At 38.2% G+C, this 19,090-nt stretch overlaps 1 protein-coding gene, 1 long non-coding RNA gene and 1 other non-coding gene across 5 annotated transcripts; 2 read left to right on the top strand and 1 right to left on the bottom strand.

Annotated features, from left to right (window-relative positions):
- Positions 1-3,629: 3,629 nt before the first annotated feature.
- LOC137168187 (uncharacterized) lies at positions 3,630-11,352 on the top strand. 3 transcript variants are annotated; one of them, XR_010924252.1, is made up of 4 exons: positions 3,630-7,147; positions 7,521-7,576; positions 7,893-9,575; positions 10,062-11,352. It is a non-coding gene; the product is annotated as an uncharacterized lncRNA (long non-coding RNA). The 3 variants fall into 3 exon arrangements; XR_010924253.1 differs by having other exon boundaries at positions 3,630-7,576; positions 7,893-9,928; XR_010924251.1 differs by having other exon boundaries at positions 3,631-7,576.
- A 3,414-nt stretch (positions 11,353-14,766) lies between these two features.
- On the top strand, positions 14,767-14,838 carry trnac-gca (transfer RNA cysteine (anticodon GCA)). Its single transcript has one exon. It is a non-coding gene; the product is annotated as a tRNA-Cys (tRNA).
- Positions 14,839-15,165: 327 nt separating this feature from the next.
- arl5c (ADP-ribosylation factor-like 5C) lies at positions 15,166-19,012 on the bottom strand. The gene is made up of 6 exons (XM_067570362.1): positions 18,798-19,012; positions 18,003-18,063; positions 17,727-17,874; positions 17,142-17,225; positions 16,511-16,662; positions 15,166-16,376 (listed from the first exon to the last, which is right to left on the bottom strand). Exons 1-6 carry the CDS (start codon positions 18,991-18,993, stop codon positions 16,328-16,330), a joined length of 690 nt encoding a protein of 229 aa, XP_067426463.1. The 5' UTR covers positions 18,994-19,012; the 3' UTR covers positions 15,166-16,327.
- Positions 19,013-19,090: the final 78 nt, after the last annotated feature.

The raw sequence follows: 19,090 nt of genomic DNA on the forward strand, positions 1-19,090 counted from the left end.
CACCATGCTTAGCCACCGCTTTCATCATTCCTATCTGCTTTGAGAGCAAACACGGAATCCTTGGCAAAGAAAATGATTGCCAGAGCGTTTATTGGATTCACAGCTGGAAATGCAATCAGCACCCTGTCCTATAATTCAGACCATAAACACAGCAGACAGTGTCACAGCAGCAAGTGTGAATTTTCAGACAGAGATGTTATGCTGATTTTAATCAATTAATGCACAAAAGATGGAAAGCCTTTCATTGCTTTCTATTTTCTGAAGCAATATTACACTTTATGAGCGTAATGTTAGGAACATTTATCCTTTTCTTGAACTGATAGCATGAATCCAGGTCAAAGCTGTATTAATCCCTCATCTCTATCTATATCAATCATAAAGGAGGATATAAGTGGATTATAATGATGATACGAAATGTGCAAAAATGGACTGCAACTCAGTATCAAGAGGATGGCCTGAATGACAACATTAAGGACAAAATGAGCTACTCTATGGAGGATTTAATGGAGAATGAAGAAACTCCACAGGCTCCAGTTGATTCTTACTTGTATGTATGAAGTTTATTGGAAAACAAATATGTGATGTCAGAGTAGCCTTTGGCACAACGTATACATGGACACAGTCTCACCAAAAACTTAAAGGATTAAAGGAAACAGTCACTTACTAACTTATAGTATAGCACTGATCATGCAACCTGAGAGGAGGGAACACTTGGGCACACAGGGTCAGAGTGAACTCTAATTGTAAATAATGAAGATAGCTTCGTTACCCATCCAAGGCTACTACCTCATCTCATATGCTGGTGCCCAGACCATAAAACATCTTTTGTGAAAAACCACGAATGTCAGAGAGACAGATGTCCTGTAGATTAAATCATTATGGCACAGCATTTATTAGAACATTCTTTTATAAGCATATATCCATATATTGAAGATCATCTTCTTATTGTAGATACACTGCTTATCTCTGCAGCAGAGACCTTTTATGACAGGGTACGATTGTTTCATTCATTCATATATTCATCATATGGCAGAATAAGAACTGTCCTAATGTCCTTGTATATCTGTTAAATTAGTAGAATTAGTAGGCCTATAGACTTTAGGCTCAAATGTGTCTAGAAGAAAAGGTTGAATGTGTGTGATTGCTGTTTTTTGGTTTTTCAGTATGGGAGCTGGCTTCTGTCATGTTTCCAGACTTTACAAACTTGCCAGGATTGTAAAATACTGACTTGCAGTATTATTAAGTGCTATGTAGCGTTTTGGCATCTAATTTGTCTCAATTAGATGATTAGACTCAAATTGGACTTCTTGTATCATATTACATCATCTCACCACTACCTGAAGCAGCTTGTCCACACTAATACAGACCATTTTTGTATGGAATTTCAGTGTGGTAATAGGTCAGTATAAAAAGCACTGAATCTACATATTCTTGAATAATTCAATACAGATATACTACTCCTGAGAAAATCAAACATTCCTCAGATTGCTGTAGAAAGTGTCACTCAGTAGCCAATTTGATCCTGTGGGAACGGGACTGAACAACAATTATGAAATAATTCATGTTACAGTCCTAATTCCTAATTATTCCAGTTAACTAGGACTTCACAATGAAATGCTTAAGTGACTTTTTAAATACAAAATATAACTATTTATCTTACTTACCAATACAATAGCTGATTTTTGGTGAGTCAGGTGATTTAGTCCTCTTAAGTCCTAGAATACATGAATGTGAACTTTTGAATAGTTTACAAAATAGTTAGCCATTGTATATTTCAGTGGCATTTCCCCTACTTCAACTTGAAGAGCACACACTGGTGCTGTTTTCACTGCCCCTAAGCAAATCCTCAGACCACAAGCCTGAATAACGTCCAGGTCCGACAGCACAGTCTTGGCTGCTGCGCCATACATCACACTACCATAACCTTTCTTGCCCAGATATTTCAATGACGCAATATCAGCTCCCAATTCTAGCCCAGCAAGACACCTCATGACATTAATGGCTTTCTTACTTTTTTTCACCATGCTTCCTCTATGTTCTCTCCATGTTAGTCTGGAGTCAAAATGTACTCCAAAAACATTCTACTCTCTCGACTCCCATATAACTTCAGATTTCTTGCTTCCCTGATTTTTCTACTTGTGAAGAACATTACTTTAGTTTTTTTCCACAGTTAATTTTAAACCCCATTTTATTCCCCATCTTTCCATTTCAATTTCTTGTAGTTTCTTAACTAAATCTTTTAGATTCCCTCCCCCCTTTCCACAAAGCCCCATCATCTGCAAACAAAGACCTTCCCATGCCTAAAGGTACACTTTTAGAAATATCATTTATCATAACTGAGAATATTGTAGGACTTATAACACTCCCATGGGGCATATCATTTTCTCCAACATGTTTTTCTGAGAGCTCTGACCCTATCTTAACCTGAATAGTCCTTCCACGTAGAAAATCCATAATCCGATTGAAGATGTTTCCCCCAATTCCCATTCAATGAATCTCAATTAACAACTCTTCTCTCCGTAACATATCATAATGCCTTTTCCACATTGAAAAACCTGGGCTTTTCTGACCTCATCCTCAAACCCCGAACCGGGTCCATTGTGCTCCTGCCTCTCCTAAATCCTCTTTGGTATGCAGCCACCAAGTCCCTCTTTTCCAGAAAGTGCACGAGCCTCTCATTAACCATCCTTTCTATTAGCTTACAGATATGTGACATTAGAGCAATGGGTCTGTAGATTACTGGCTTACTACGATCTTTCCCAGGCTTTCTGATTGGAATTATAATTGCTTCCCTACAGCTCATAGAGACTTGCCCCTCCTTCCAAACTTTATTGGATAACATCAGAAACTTATTTAATCCTTCTTCACTTAGATGATTAATCATTATATAACATATTCCATCTTTTCCCGGTTCACTTTTTCCTGTATTGGCTAATGGCCTCTTCAACTCTCCAACATTAAATGGGATATCTAGTTCATTACCACTATTATTCTTTCTCCCTAGTGTCTCCATTCCAGCTTTAGTGTTTTTTCCCTGCCTTGCTTTCCTTCCTCAGTCACATTATTGGAGCTGTGTACTGCTACAAAGGTATTTACCATTAGCTCAGCCTGTTCTTTATTGGTTATCACCACTTCATTTCTCAATGCTCAGAACAGAGTAGTTCCATTCCCTCCTATCTCCTCCCATTTTCTTTATCATTCCTATCATTCCCCAGATTTCCTCTATCTGAGTGGTATTCCCAGTTGACCCATAGAACGTCCTCCAATATGTCCTCTTTGCCTGTCTTACTGTTTTCCTGACCATTGCTTGGGCTTGTATGTACTGAACTATTGACCAGTTTTAATGCTTTGTTTCTATTCTTTACCACTTGTTTGCACTTATCATCCCACCGTGGTACTAAAGTCTTCTTTGTCCTGCCTGTGGCTTTAGGAATAGGACTTACTAGCGCTGATATTATACCCTGCATTATTTTATGGTTAAACATTTCTGTATTCATATTGTTACTAATCTGATGTAGATGTTTATCACATTCATTCATGAAATTTCCCCAATTAGCTTTTCCAAAAATTCAATTCCCACCTCTGCTTTCTGTACTGTTGCTATATTTATTTTACTGTATATTGGATAATGTTCACTACCAATGGTCCCTACCTGATACACATGCCAGTCACACAATGGCGTTAAGGTATTGGTTACTAACATTAGATCTAGCACAGGTTCCTTGCCAGTGTTCACATCTATCCTTGTGTTTCTGCCATCATTAATACAAACAAGGTGTTTCTCATCCAGCAACTCTTCCACTGCTCGGTCGTTGTAATCAGTTTTATCACTCTCCCATAACGTATTATGTGCACTGAAGTCTCCACACCACACAGGGCCTCTTCTATTTATTCCTCCTATTTCCTCAAGTTTACTGAGTTCTAATTTTCTGCATGGATTATAGAAATTTATAACCACCAGGTTCTTCCTTTCTGCCCACACTTCAATAACCACACACTCCAGCTTAGTTCCAATACCAATAGTTCTGTAGGGGATGCCCTCCTTCACAAGGGTGGCACAACGCCCTCCTGCTCCATCTTTCCTTTCCCGCCCGATTGCCACATATCCATTTATTATGAACTCTGAGCTTGGTTTTAACCACGATTCCTGGACACACAACACGTCTGGTTTTTCCTTCTGGCTGTAGATGAACCGTTTGAAATCCTGGCCATTAGCAATCAAACTTCTTGCGTTCCACTGCTGGAAGATTAAAATAGTTATACTATTAACCAATAAATTGTGTTCCCTGACTTGCCTGAATATCTAACTTTATCCCTGGCCTCCTCCCATCTCACACCTTTCATATCCAGATGATGGACAGCTGCTTTGACAATAATCTGGATTCTCTCTGTTTTAGATTTTACATCTGCAGTCGCATTTCTAACTCCTGCTATAAACGTCAAAAGTTTCTTTTTCTCTGCCAACATCTTCTTTTCAAATTCTTTCACAATACTTGTCAGTGTTTCCCACACTCCTGATTGTAAGTCAGTTTCTCGTGTCCAGCCATCTTAACTGCCTCGGCATAAGAGACTTTTGCTCTTATCTGCTGTACTGCAGCCTCTCGCTTCATTGATTCACATCCCCAGCACACAACACTGTGTTCACCTCCACAGTTACAGCATTTCGGTTTTATACCTGATCCACATTTTTCATATTTATGATCACCACTATACCTTGCACATCTTAGCTACATGGCCAAACTCCAGCAATTGAAACACCTCATTGGCTTTGGGACAAATTCCCTCACATTATATTTAATAAATCAAAAATAAAGTTATTTTGGGATATCTTTGGCATCAAACTCAACCATCACTGTTTCTGTCTCTTTTTTTCTCAGCTCCTCTTGTCATTCTTTTAATAGTTCAGGTTTTCAACTAGCTCCCTCATACTGACACTAAGGGAGCTCTCTGACTTTCACTGTTTTTGTGACTTTTCCTACACACAGTAACTTTCTCACTTTATCTACTTGGATCTCTGCATTACACCCAAGTAGCAAGTTACCATTATTTTGGTGAGTTTTAACGGGTCACTTGTCTTTATTCCACCTTCTCCCCCAAACTTTACCACAACATTAAGGGATCCTGTTTTAGGATTCCTTGCCTCATCCTCCTGTCCATCACTTTCTGTTCCTCCCAGTCTAGCCTAATCCTGTTTCTTCCTCATCCTCACACTAGCCTTCTGATTCCTGCCTCCCTCCCCCACCTGTTCCCATTCAATTCCCCCTCTATCACTCCCATACAGCTCCTCCTCGCTCAACTCCATGCTGTTGTAGCTGTCCTCGTCTACCTCCTTCCCCGCCAAGTTACACAGTCAATGAGAAGTAGCATGAGAGAACCGCTAATGGGCCTAGACAGGCTGTCGGCCGATACAGGCTGTTGGCTGATACAGGTTACCAAATGTCAAAGTCGATTAATCTTTACCCAAATTGATTCAAACCAGCGTAACAATAAACAGCAACCAAATTCAAAACTTTGTGCTCCAACTGTCTTCCACCGCTCACAAGGAGGACTGACACGCTCACACCGAAGCTCTTGCTGACCTCACCAGTGATGTCATGGGTTAGACCAAGTATGGGGGGATTCATTTTATTACCAAGTTGTGGTTGCTGTGTGTGTAAACAATGTTAACAGATACAAGTGACATTGTCATATACCAGTTGTTATAATGGAAAGGACAGTACTGATAGAAACATGGTTCTGCCTTGATAGATTGGAGGGCCTATTTAAAGGGAGAGTTGTTGGTTTGAGAAAGTGCAGAAATGAAAGAGGATGTCTGTAGCTGTGTTAAGGTAAGTTTGATTTGCTTGATTTTGTTTCATTATTTGGGGAAAATTGTTTTTGGTTACACTGGTGAGAATAAATCACCTTTTATAAATCTCTGGGTCTGTTTCTTATCACCTTACTTACACCTTACTCACTCTGGCAAAGCTTCCTCACAGGTAAAACTTTATTTTACAATAAAACAGTAAATAATTGTAAGAAGCCAGAAAGTGTTGCAGAAATATATTTCATTTAGAAACTTTGTTCGATCGCCAAAACGTGGATCTTCTCCAGGAGATGCATGTTATCACTTTTCTTTTTTCTAGCATATTCCTGTAATTGTATCTAATTTTAAATTTTTTTTGCAATGTATAATGGCAGTCTATGGGAGGAATGTTTGAAAGGTGAAATCTCAACAAGTGCTAAAGTATTCATACTTCATGGACAGGTGTCCTATGTGGAAATGCATAACATCTTAAAACATGCTACTAATAGCATCATCATGTGGTCAGTTATTAATCATTTTGGCTAATGACTTAGGAACCGTGAGGTGTAGCAAAACAGTATTTGCACAGTCCATTCCTTGGATGATGCAGATTAGACTGATATAGGCCACTCCCATTTGTGCCGATGAAATGTTTCCGCCATTTTGGATTTTTTGATAAACACATTTTTTTGCTTCTTTGGCACATATTTCGTTTAATCTTCACCAAACTTGGTGCATACCATATGTTGATGATCCCCGAAAAAAAACTTGAGATCATTTTTGGGTATCACTTACCAATTGTCTGTAATTGGTTACCAAAATTTTGAAAACATGGCCTGATGCACTTAACGGGTCATAACTCATCGATACAAAATTTGATTGCAACCAAATTTGGGAATGTTGTACATACAGTCACACTGCACAAGTATGAAACACTTCATACAATTCTATCCGCAATCGGTGCCACAGTAACAATATTTCTACAGTTCTGTTGTCTATATTAAACTTGGGACACAAGTTCTCCATGAGAGTATGCACAACATATTGAAACATGGCACCAATACCCCCACCTTGTGGCCATTAATAAAACACCACCATACTACTTATTAACTACCATATCTTTTAAATGTAATATTCCATGGCAACCAAATGCAGCAAAGTAGATGGGCATACTGAACAAGTCTGTAGCATTTGATACAATTTAACCTGTAGGTGGTGCTACAACATTTAAAGTATTGCTGCTGGAGTAGCAGCTTGCAGCGGCAGCAGCAGTAGGAGGTCTCTACAACAGCAAAGTTGGCACATGCCTGCCTGGACAGTAAAGTATGATTTTTCACCTATTTTCATCCAGCAAATCAATAGGTGAGTTCCTTTTTGTTCTACTTGGTAGCATAGGCAAAATACATTACATCTCCAATTAATTTGAATTATGCTATATGCCCTTACTACTATTTACCCTACCATCTGATCACAACAGCAAACAAAAAAAGCTTTTTTGCTAGTATATATTTTTTGTTAAGCCTGAGATTTATTCTTTGAGATTCTTTCTGACTTATTATCCAATCTTGATGATTTTTAGTTTTTGCTAAAATTGTTTTCTTGAGGTGAATTTTATTCCAATTAAATGAGGAAAACATTGGATTGAGTGAATTAAGTTAAGTTAATTAAGTTTTGAAATCAGAGCCTTGCTAACTAGCTACATCTGTACTGTTGCTAAAATAATCTCTCGTTTCAGCGGCATCTCAACATTTCTGTAAGCGGAGCTGGACTTGTGACGCTCCAAATTACATGGTGAGTTTCATTTTACTTTGTTTTATATGTCCCCTCCAAATGACTTAATTTGATTTAGATGATGTCCCATTGCTGTAGCATCTACCACTTTGTAATTGATGAAATGGTGTTCTTTCATGCCTAAATACTCATGGATTTAATACTATAGTGGCCAGTATGAAACACATCAGCAATTTACAGCAACATCCCTAACTTAGTCCTTGGATGGATGCAACACTGAAGAATGGATGTGTTATATAAATTAAGTATTATTATTATTATCTTAATAATAAAACATTTTTTCACACCATCTCTGAACACATCTATTTGTTTTCAGGCACTTCATAGGGCTAAATTCTGAGAGAGGCACCCTGGCAGGACGGGACAAACTCCTGTCACAGAAGACAGAAAGTCACAGAGAAAAAGATGACGGCAGTTAACCGTCATGTGTTTAGTCTACTAAAGAAACTAATGGACTTTTGAATGGGACTTGAACCGTCACACCCACCCACACAATCAGTCTCTTAGCCACACTTTTCAGCTAATCACTTTGTTGCTGTTGGTTACTCAGTCAGTCACTCACTCACTCACTCACTCACTCATTACAAAACCTTATAAATACACACTTAACTTGGACAGTTTGGTTACAGCTTGCATTTTAGAGAAGCATGTTCATATTTTATAATGATTCATGTCTTTATTTGTGTACAATGTTTAGACAGACTGCACTGTTTGTTTAAGTATTTACTTTCTCAGTGACTGAAATTTAAGTTTAATTACATGAATGAGCTCCATGCTTTGTTTTTTCTCTTACTTTCTAATTTATGTACAGATGTTTAGCATCTTCATTTAAAATGTTAATAAAGTGAGACATGGTTGGAAAGAAACACGTTGAAGTTGTATCATTTGTCTTAACATTTTACATCACAATTCAAAAGGCTGTTTATTCATTGTTGTAAATACTGTCAGTGAGTAATTATATCAAGTCACAGGAGTAGATTGTCGTACATATTGCAGTTTACAGTGAAAATCTGTAAGTATACCTTTTGTGAAAAAAGTGCAAATTAACAGTAATAAACTGCAATTCTTTTGACAGTGTTTTACTGTAAAAGTAGAAAATAAGAATGTTATTCTGTATTTACAAAAACAGCAACAAACTGATAATTTCAGCAACAGCAAGACAGCTTCAATTTTACAGTAAATTAACCCTGCTGGCAGTTCTTTACTGTTTTTTGACAGAAAAATCTTTAACAGTGTAGTCACCCGGGGGGAGGTCCCTGCACTGTTTGCTGTGGTTAAAGACACTTAGACGGATGAGTGTTTACTGTTTGCATGTGTTTACGTGGCTGTGACCATACTTGTGGTGAGTATATGGAAGCACCCTAAACACATTTTAGCATAGCCTTCAACCCCATTTACCAACCTCAGTCCGCTCTGGTTTTGTTTATTTCTTTGAAATACCAGAAGTACACCTTAAATAGACCTTTAATGGTAAAAGATTTTAATTATATTTTAAAATAGTTTTGTGATACAGTTTTTCTCAATTGGTTGGGCACAATTTCTGAAATTTTTCACATTTTCAAAATAGTTAACACAGCAATGATTCTCAACAGAAAGAGATTATCCCCAAATGTGTTGCCTAATTACCACATGTGCAAACAATCACAGCTTATTAGTTCATCAACCAATCAGACTTAAATCATATATCAGAATGGTCACCAGTTACTTGGTGTAGTGAACATGGAGCAAGAAAGAGTGAGAGGAAGGCAAGCAAGAGGAAGAGGAAGAGGTGTCCTTATGCGTGGTGGTTGAGGTGGAAGACCCAGGCGTGCATTTATTTCGAATGAGATTGTGCAACTTTTGTTCTTGTTATTTGTTCTTGTTTTTGTTCCTGATCTTTTTTGATGGACCATGTGATAAACCATGGCGTCACAATGAGAGAGGCAGGTCAGAGGGTTCAACCAACCCTCAGTAGATCCTCTGTTGCATCAGTCAGTAGGACTTACACAAATGAAAACAGGTAAGCTATGAATTACATTTTCCTTAGCAATCACTTATTTCAATCATTTCAATGTTGTGTCCATCATGAAAGCAATTATTATATAGCATGAATGTTGTCCTTGCATTCATCTACCGACTGGAGCAAAGAGTCCAATAGGTTGCAGAGGAAAATTCTTCACTTCTTCACTCCCTGAAGAACAGTAAATGGCTATTGTCGATTTGGTGATTGCAAACAATGCTATATGTCTACGGGAAATACAGTCACACATCATTGAAGACAATGGCATATTTCCCACCATACACAGTGTGAGCATTTCTACGCTTGATCGTGTGCTGCATAAGCATCAACTCAGAATGACACAGCTGTACAAGGTACCATTTGAAGGTACCATACTGAGGTATCAATATGTACAGGTTGATATTCTTCTCAATACCTGTACTGTAATTGTGTTTCTACTTGATGGTGCTTTGCATGATTTGGTCTGTTGTCTATGTTTCTTTTCAGAGAATAATGGAGCTTGTAGGCAGTGACTCACCACAGCTGTTTGTTTATGTTGATGAAGTTGGATTCAACTTGGGGAAAGTCAGGAGGAGAGGGAGGAACATCATTGGCCACGGAGCTACAGTGGATGTGCCAGGCTAACGTGGGGCGAACATCACCATGTGCGCTGCCATCTCCATGAATGGTGTCATTGTCCACATACCCTTGATTGGACAGCAGAACACTGAACACTTCATTGTATTTTTAGATGTAGTGCTCTAAGAAGAGGCAGACAGCCCAATATTGGCGTCATATGGGACAATGTGAGCTTCCATTGCTCACCCTGCATCAGGAAATGGTTTAAAGCACACTCTTGTGTGAACATGGAGTTCTTGCCACCATGTTCCCCTTTCCTGAATCCAGGAAGAGTTTTTCTCTTCATGTTGATGGAAAGTGATGACCATCAACCATACCAACAGATATCATTACTTTATGCGATGAATGCTGCTTGCGAGGCCATTACTGCAGAAAACTGCCAGGGGTGGATTCGTCATAGCAGATGTTTTTTCCCCTCAATGCATTACAAGAGGATTTATAACATGTTGAAAATTTGTGGTCTGACTCACAGGGGAGAGTGGATGAATAAATGTTTTGAGTATTTTTTTTAATTTTCTTTACATAACGTCAACGTAGGGTTGATGATAATGATGACGTATCCACAATTTTGTTCTCAGTTTCCTGTAAAAAAATATTAATCTTCAAAAAACTGAGTACATTTTTGGTTTCAGGAATTTTCTGTCTTTGTCTTTTCTGTCTGTGTAAAAGTTCTTTTCTGTGTTTATTCTGTAAAAAGTTATTTGAAATTGAACAAGGATAAGGAATATAGATCTAAATGGGATTATGTATAACCAGGTAATTTCAAAGTCTGTATCATATCACCCTAAGCATCAAATGGATCATAGAACAAATGAACCTTTGACCTATTTCATTTTAATGAGTGTATTTACAATTTTGATTGCCAATGTTCAAAGAATGGTAAATAAAGCCTCCTATTTTGATGAAATGGCTTCTTGTTTTCATGCGGTTATTTGATTTTTGCAAATGTATTTCAATGTTTTGAGCATCTCACAGCATTTTGCAATATTTATTAAATGTTTTAAGCATCTGAGAGCGTTTTTCTCATTATATGTATTATTTTGCAAAATGAAATAGTGTTGTGTGGTTCGTGTTAACTGCTTTGAACATGTGAACTATGTTTCAGGCATTGTGCTCAACCAATGGAGAAAAACAGTAAAAGAATATTTTTACTACTTCATCTCAACTCTATATTGTGTTTTTTTAAAACCACTAATTACTTCCTGTCTTTTCAGCCACATTTTCCAGATTCCTATTTGATTTAATAAAATAAAAAAAATAAATACTGTTTTTTATTACTTAGTACTATTACTTATTTTGAATCATGTTTCTGTCCCCTCATTGAATGATAATGTGTTCCTTGTTTAAGCGTGAACTCGAGGTGATTCCCAGTCGTACATATTTCCTGGGGTGTGATTCCCCGGGAGGCGTAGTTGGTCTTCTATCTCATTCACCCATAAAGTATATTTCTGTCTCCCTCTCACCGCCACACGTTGATAGTTTGCAGTCTGGAAGATTGCCGGATAAGGTAATGCTGGAATCTGTTTTTCATAATCTTGACAAAACACAGGATTTATGAACAGGTTACATCATGATTGTTAGAAAACAAAACATGAGAAATTGCAGGCCTTATGGAATTATCTGATCAACCAAATCATGAAAAGTTGTATTTTTAAAAAAAATTATTATTATTTTTACATAAGTTATATATTCATGGTTTTCACCAAAGCACGGCTGTCAAAGTCAACATCCTGTATGATGCCTGGATAAGGATCCCTGTCATATATGACCACACACCATTTTTCCAATCAGTTCCACATGATGTTCTGCAATGGACTTAGCTGTGGTGGTTTTCCAAGGTGTCTTAGTGGCACCTGTTCCTTCCATGTCTACTGTTTAGAGACCAAAACATCTGCAAAGATGAAGCTCTGAGCAAAAGCAGTTTATAATTCACAAAGTAATCCTTGCTGGTATTGCAGAGACAATCTAGAGGAGCATAATGTATTCAAATTACACACTCTAGAGATAAAAACATAAAATGAAACCTGAAGTATTTGCATTGTGCCTCAGATAGTTTGCAGACCATCAGGAAGGAAACTGTCCATTTCCTCAATCTCCTTCTCGGTGACATACATCAGATTAACGGTAAATGGTTGTTTTGAAAGTTGCTCATACAACACCTTCCCATTTGGAAGATGAATGCCATTTGCTGCTGGTTAGTCAGCCTGCTGTTTAGCCGCTGTGCCAACTCCATCAGCTGGGCCTTTTCCATGTCCTGCCTTGAGAAAATTCCATGTGAACCTCTGAAATCCCATCTAATAGGGAGTTTTGCTAAAAAAAAGAGGTTTTTTTTGGACCTGTACTGTATGGTTGGCCCATCATTAATTACATGCAGTGTGGTTGCTGTTGGGTTCAGTTCTTCGAGGTAGGGGGGTCACTGTGTTAAGATGAGCCCAGATAGCTGATGGGTAATGGCGCATTGATGAACAGACAGACGCCACCCCAGTTTTGGTGTGAGCCACACCTGTATGGAGAGTGGCCTGTTGGTGGGAATGGACTGCTTGGACCTCATTCCCATACTTACGCAGATAGTTTTCTGCAAAATCGATTTGCAAGACGATACCATCCTCTCCTATATTTTCCTTCAGTGTTCTGAATACTGATATCTGATGTTGTAGTCTGTAGAGTCCCATGTACTTTTTCCTTTGCTGTGAGATGAACTTTTAACTTTTCTTTTTTCCATCCTTTTTCCTCTTCTCCCTCTCCTCAACCTCGCTTCTCCATTCAAACCATCAGATTTGCTCTCCTGCATCAAAGGCGGAGGTTTGCAGTTCTTTATCCTTACAGAGCACTCCCTGACTGTGCATGCACTCTTTTGTTGCAATTGTGCATGCCACAGACTCAGTTAGGTCATTGAGTTTGGTGCATTTTACCACTTTATGATAAAACAGTCTGTCTTCCATAAACTGGAGATTTGCATGTATTTTACAGAGGCATAATTAGGCCACTGAGTTCGGTACGTTTTATCACTTTGATATAAAACAGTCTGTCTGCCATAAACTGCATGTATTTTACAGAGACATGTGTCTCTGTCCTTGATTGTTGGTTTAACAATCCAGAAAGGTCGCTTTTTGCAAAACTTGCTGTATGAAACTGTAACTTCAGGATGCTCAATTCTAAACTTCTGGTGTTGTGTTTTCATTGATTCAATCAGGAGGTGCTTTTGCATTCTTTTCTTGTTCTTTGTAATTGTCTCCTTCTTTCCTGTTGTTATTCTGCTGTTGTCGTCATGCTGCAGAAATGTTGTTATTTTTTCCTGCGCTTCCTTGTTGATTTTGTCACATTGCATTCTTCAGATGTATTGGAGTTTGGTGGCCCTTGTCACATTTGTCTTCATCAGCTCTCATCGGGTGAGAAGAACCCAAAGTCCTTTTTTAGCAAAGCGGTATTTCTTCAAAAGCTTACCAGCCACAACTTTGGTGATCACTTGCTGATCTTTAGCAGTTTGCATAGTTTGATGTTTCTTTTTTATCCGTGAAAAAATTGTGTTGTGAAACAGCAGAGTTATCCTTCTTCCTTTGCCTAGTCCGTTTGGTTTTGAGCTCTGCTGTGGTCTTGTGTGCCATCTCTAAGAAAAAGAGAAAGTGTCACATTTATTTATTCTACTCTTGTAGTTGACCAACAACATTGGCATTTTTTTTCCCACTTCGCTACCATACAATATGAATTATCTGATAAAGTGTTTTGTTCAATTGTTTAATTTAATATGCAATAATTTTAGTGATATAAGCCAACTGACTGCATTTATAAAACTGACATTGCCATTTCCACTACAATATGTCTTTTTCATCACAATAAACAAAGTGATGGAAATGACTGTTGTGGAAATGACATTTTGTAACATTTAAAAATCTCATGATATATTAGTCTGCATTAAATATACACAAAATACACAATATAAAATGTTATTTTTCTTATTATTTTTACATTCAAAGGAAACATGAACTGTTTGGAGTTGACGGCCAATAAACATACTAACAAAAATGTACTTTGATTTGTTCTTATTTCAACTCCCTCTACGGAGTGAACTCTGTCCTCCAGCTGTGTGCTCTCCTGTCACATGATTATTGCTGTGGTCACCAAATAAACAAACCCTAAAAACACTCCATGAATTTACGTTTTGTACAGTGTATGACCCCAAGGAACAGGTGTTCTTTTTATGAAAAATACTAATATATCTTACAACACATCATGCATTTCATTAAAACGGGATTTTATGTGTCATTTGTATTTCGATCAATATTAAATTAAAAATTAATAAGGGCTGAATGTTAATGAATGCCAATGGAGTAATCCTGTCATTTCTGCAGGTTAGTACACGTGGCCACATGCAGCCATCTATGAGCTCATCTCTCCCCCTAGCGGTCAACATAATGACGTGTATATACATTTTCACTTACATACCGCGACTGTCGACAAAATCTAACTGTTTTCGGTTAAAGGAAAATACATACTATACTTTGCTCACAAACAACTAAATACAATAGTTATTGTCATATATAAATACAGAGCATATCAGCTGATATAAGCACGAGGGGGTATAGCTCAGTGGTAGAGCATTTGACTGCAGATCAAGAGGTCTCCGGTTCAAATCCGGATGCCCCCTGAGTCTTTTTCTTCTTCTTTAACTAAATGAAACCTACGTACTTGTGGTTAAAGCAGACGCTTTTAGACCCATACGATATCAAAGTGATTACTGCTACGAGGTTTTACTGCTTACTCGTGTGTATCTATGTCTGGATTCAGGCACAATTGTATTTATAGTATGAAAATCTGTATAATTTCTTCTGCAGCGCCTCCAAAAGCAGCTGCTATGACTTCAAGTGTCAACCAAACACCTGTGACATGTTTTTGTTATTACTGGTACTGCAGGAATAAACCACCCTTTCATAGTATGCTGTGTAACTGAAAGACAGAAGACACCAACTGCACATTTTGCAATAATAATATGTATTTTTAAAAAATGTACACATCATACAATACATACTTTTTAAATATAATTCATAGTCTTTAGCAGCTAGCTTGGTTTCCCTTTCAGGAAATTGCTGTAATATACAGTAAATAATTCAAGTTCAAGCTTTTTTTTGTAAAAAAAAACATTACTATACATCTTTAGGTCTCACAAAAATGCTGTTGTTCACTGGCATAAAATCTAATTTTATACATGAGGTGCAGGTTTTACCACTGCAGAGTTTCTGAGTAGAGGAGGCCACAGGAGCTACAGTATGTGCTTACATTTCCTTCCTACTGTAAAAGTCTTTCTCTACGGCTTAATACTAGGCAGCTATTAAACTTAGTTTGTCATTGAAAAGCTGTTTTGTAACTAGCAAGAGACTTAATGTGGTTGCACCAGATACACGATAGTACAGCAATACTAGGAGTAGTCAGTGACAGGAGTTACATATCAAAGGTCAAACTTAGATCATGATTAAAAGGTCACCGTGTAGAACAAGAGAAATAAAGAATGTGATGAGTCAATCAAACTTTACCCATAAAATATATGCTCTGCCTTGCTCATAATTGCTTAGATGCCCTCAAGATTATTTTGTAACAAGCTACTTGTTCAGTTCTGGTAATTAATGAATGTCTGATACTTTCATTCAATTAATAGAGTATTGTCCTAGCTTAGTGACGACAATTAAATGAAAGATAATGAAGGCAAAAAGGAATGTGACCTTACTGGTCAGGTAGGATCTCTTACGTGGTGCACCTCCACACTTAAGGAAGCTTACAGTAAAAGCACATGAAAGACTTTCTTACTGTGCACGTCTTTAAAACCACAACTGAGAAAAACTTCGCCAGTTAACCAGATTATTACAATATAATCAAACCACTGAGCAGTTTTTGAAGAGTACAAAACACCTGGAGTCCTATTTTACTGGTATCAGGGTGGTGTACGTTCCCCACCCCTAAGATTATCCAGATGTCGTCCCGGGACTCCAGACGTGGGGCAGCTCCTTGCAGACTCTCACACAGCTTGAGTAAGACATACTGTAGGTGTGGCGAGGCGGGCTCTATCACAGACGCCATCGTGGCCTCTGCAGTGCCAAAGAGGTTGGGACAGTTTGAGGAAGTATGATCCACTGGATGGCTCTTCAGTTTGCAACAACATGAGACTTCATCCAGTCCAGACTGGCAGGTAGACTGGGAGGAGGGGAAAAAAAAGAGACAGACATTTTAAGAGAATATAGATCAAAGTCATTTTTAGGATTGACTCACTCGCTATGATAATAGCAGACAGAAAGAGAGAGTGTGTGCGATGCATCACTGAGACTCACCCTTCTCCTGTCAGGGCGCAGCAGGCTTGGACATGCCAGGAGTGTGTTGTGATGGTGTCAAGTGTGAGGCACTGGGAGATCTCTGCCGCTGTTAGTGAGCCCTTCATGTCTTGTTTGTTGGCCATAATGAGAATGGCGGCATTCTGCAAGTCCTACATCCAAAAAAAAAAAAAAGGCAAGATGGGTTACAAAACCCTGCTCTCGGTATCAATTTATGGAGCTGAGCATTTCCAGTGAAAACCCCAAAAATGTCCTCATGTCAAATTTGAGAACAGCAGCCTCAGCGGAATATCTAAACACACGTTAGTCTGCTGACTGAAACAGTCTGATGTTGAAACTTCCTCATCACAAACTGTGTCATGGGTTAGCAGTCTGGTTTTTTACGTATATGGCACAACTCTGAAAGCGTGAGTGTATCCAAGACGTCAAACATAAATAACAGACACTCACCGGGGCAGTTTGACTGCGTAACAAAAGGGTTTTACGTCAAGGAAAAAAAACAAAACAAAAGAAAATGGCAGAATTTGTTTTTGACTTGATTTACCTTAATGATTGATGGTAAAAAGAAAAAAAACAAACCATGACTTTTGAACTAACACACACACATCTGTCAACACAACTTGAATTATACCTCATGTGCGAGCATTCGATGCAGTTCTTCTTTAGTGACAGTCAGTCGTTCCCGGTCAGTGCTGTCCACAACCAGAATGACAATCTGAAAGTGCCACATAAACATATAAATATCATATCAATGAATAGATTATCTCACATTATCAGTGATTTCTGTAATGATAGCAGGGAGCACAAAACGTCTGCAAAGCCCCGTTGCAGACATGTAACACAGTTTATTATAAATGGTTATGTAACAGTTCTTAGAGTTTATCACTGCAAGGCGCCAAAACAGGTGCAATAACTCGGTCAGCACTGGCCTATAAACTTTTACACTCAAGGTTTCTGTCTTTCTTCTGGAATATCAACTTCTCAGCCACAAGTGTCATTAATATTTTGAATTTTCAGTGCTCATCTCTCTTATTTAGATGTAGTTTCCACTAGTTTCAGTAAGAAAAACAGCTTTTTTTGGGGGGGACACAAGTCCAAGAGACACAAGAAGAAAGCCAGCTAAACCAAAAGTCAAACGTGTAGGCTAAATATAAAAACAAAATGTGCTCATATGTGACATGAACAAGCACATGCTGGGACAGAAAGTGATCCGTACCTCTGTGTTACTGTAGTATGAGTACCAGCTGGCTCGAAGGCTCTCCTGGCCTCCGATATCCCAAACCAAAAACTGAGTGTTTCGTACTGTGATCTGCTCAACGTTGCTGCCAATGGTTGGCGATGTGTGGACGGCTTCCTTCGTCAGGCTGGACGTGTTTGTGTGGGAGGGAGGGGAAAACAAAAAAAAAAATTAAGATATGAAACATTTGTTATAATAATATGATGCTATGTTGGCCTCAGAAATGTAGCCTGATCAAATATGTGCTACACTTACAATTGGTAGAGGATTGTTGTCTTCCCAGCATTGTCCAAACCCACAATGACGACTTTGTGCTCTGTAAGAAAGTTCAACATGTTATGTTATTTTTTTTCCTGCAAACTGGATTATTTGCACTCAGTATTCTCACTTGAGCTGACCTTGAGTTGCATAATTTGTTTAAAATCTAGCATCACATGTCAGACACACACAGATAAGATAAAGACAGGAACAGGACTGTGATGTACTGATCAGTGGAATAATTACATCACTGCATAGCAGTTCTACCAGTCTAACAATGGCTTTGAGCCAAGTTTCATATACATCAAGGGTTCGGCAGAAAACAAGGATAAAGTTAGTGAAAACTAGGCCTGCAACTAAAGATTATTGTCATTAGTGATTAATTGATTAATCATTTTGTAAAAAAAAACGTGAAAAAACAGCAATCACAGTTTCTTAGAGGCAACAGATGTCTACAATTTACTTGTTTTGTCTGACTTACAGCCCGAAACCAAAAGAAATTAAATTTAGTGTCATATATGATAAAGAAAAACGCCAAATCCTCAAAAGGCTTTCAGCAGAGAATGTGTGAGTGGCAATATTTAAGACTGTGTGAAAGGCTACACAAAAACAAATCATGTTTTCTATTAAAGTCTTTTTAATAATTATGTTCAACGTATATTTTCTCATTTCGGATATTCATACCCTAATATACTTTAAAAGATGCTCGAAAAGCAGCTGACAAACGAAAACAAATGACGAAAACTGACGCTGGAAAAAGTAGCGGTGTGAAGTGAAGTTATAGTTTTTTACCTCTGTCGCCGAACACAGCCATCATCTTGGTCAGGAGGAATCCCATGTCCAACAAGTGTGTGTGTAAAGGTGAGAGACGAGTAAAAAAATATAAATCCAGAAAACTCTCCTGATGGAGACAATACTCAGTATTTGTTAAGAGCTCACTGACTGGCGGACAAACTCTTTTCCTACAACTAATATCAGCTTTCAGCATAGCGTTAGTGGGTGGCGCTTATAGAGATATTTTTCAGTCGAATGAGTCACGGACAAAGGGCATAGTAGTGCTGCGTTCAAGTGCTGTGGGTAATATC

Source organism: Thunnus thynnus, chromosome 17 (assembly GCF_963924715.1).
Source record: "Thunnus thynnus chromosome 17, fThuThy2.1, whole genome shotgun sequence".
Taxonomy (NCBI): Eukaryota; Metazoa; Chordata; class Actinopteri; order Scombriformes; family Scombridae; genus Thunnus; species Thunnus thynnus.

Coding starts and splice junctions, on each gene's coding strand:
- arl5c (XM_067570362.1), bottom strand. CDS start 18,993: ATGCTGAAAGCTGATATTAGTTGTAGGAAAAGAGTTTGTCCGCCAGTC. Junction 18,064..18,797: donor GGCTGTGTTCGGCGACAGAG/GTAAAAAACTAT, acceptor ACTTTCTTACAG/AGCACAAAGTCGTCATTGTG. Junction 17,226..17,726: donor CATACTACAGTAACACAGAG/GTACGGATCACT, acceptor TGGCACTTTCAG/ATTGTCATTCTGGTTGTGGA.